General features: G+C 43.3%; 1 protein-coding gene across 1 annotated transcript in view; it reads left to right on the forward strand.

Annotated features, from left to right (window-relative positions):
- Tmco1 (transmembrane and coiled-coil domains 1) overlaps positions 1-534 on the forward strand; it is a 22,729-nt gene that overhangs the window by 15,483 nt on the left and 6,712 nt on the right. Inside the window, exon 4 of the mRNA XM_031378998.1 lies at positions 114-274. Coding sequence (XP_031234858.1) covers positions 114-274 — 161 coding nt within the window. The remainder of the gene's footprint in view (positions 1-113; positions 275-534) is intronic.

Raw genomic sequence — 534 nt, forward strand, 5'->3', positions numbered from 1 at the left:
CAAACAAATAAATTGCTGCTGCTGCTTCTCCCTCCCTGCAGCATATATGGTGGTCTGTGTGTGCTTGTGTATGTGTGGGTGGGTGGGAAACAAAGGCTGGAAGCTGATTTTAGTGTCGTAATCTCTTTCCACCATATTTTTCAGGTCAGGGTTTAGACCTAGGTTTCCCAAGACGTGGTTTAGGTTTTCCTGGGTGTCTCTGGCATCCTTCCAAGGACTCTGCAGTTTTCATAAATCTCAGGATATTCCTCTCATCACTCTCATCGTCTCACAGGTGTGTTGATGTGTGATGCTGCAGCACCCCAAGACTGAGGATTATAAACCCCATCATTTCTTATGAGGCAACTATTAGATTTCAGAAGTTAAAAATACCCCTCTTCTTTTAATATATTTTTCCCCAAAATACTTTTTAAAAAGACTTGTCTGTGTTTTGTGGAGGGTATACTCACATGTGTTGAGGTACATCTATGGAGGTCAGAGGTCAGCCTGCAGGAGGTGATTCTCTCCTTTCACTCTGTAGGTTCCAGGATGGAA

Source organism: Mastomys coucha, unplaced genomic scaffold (assembly GCF_008632895.1).
Source record: "Mastomys coucha isolate ucsf_1 unplaced genomic scaffold, UCSF_Mcou_1 pScaffold1, whole genome shotgun sequence".
Taxonomy (NCBI): Eukaryota; Metazoa; Chordata; class Mammalia; order Rodentia; family Muridae; genus Mastomys; species Mastomys coucha.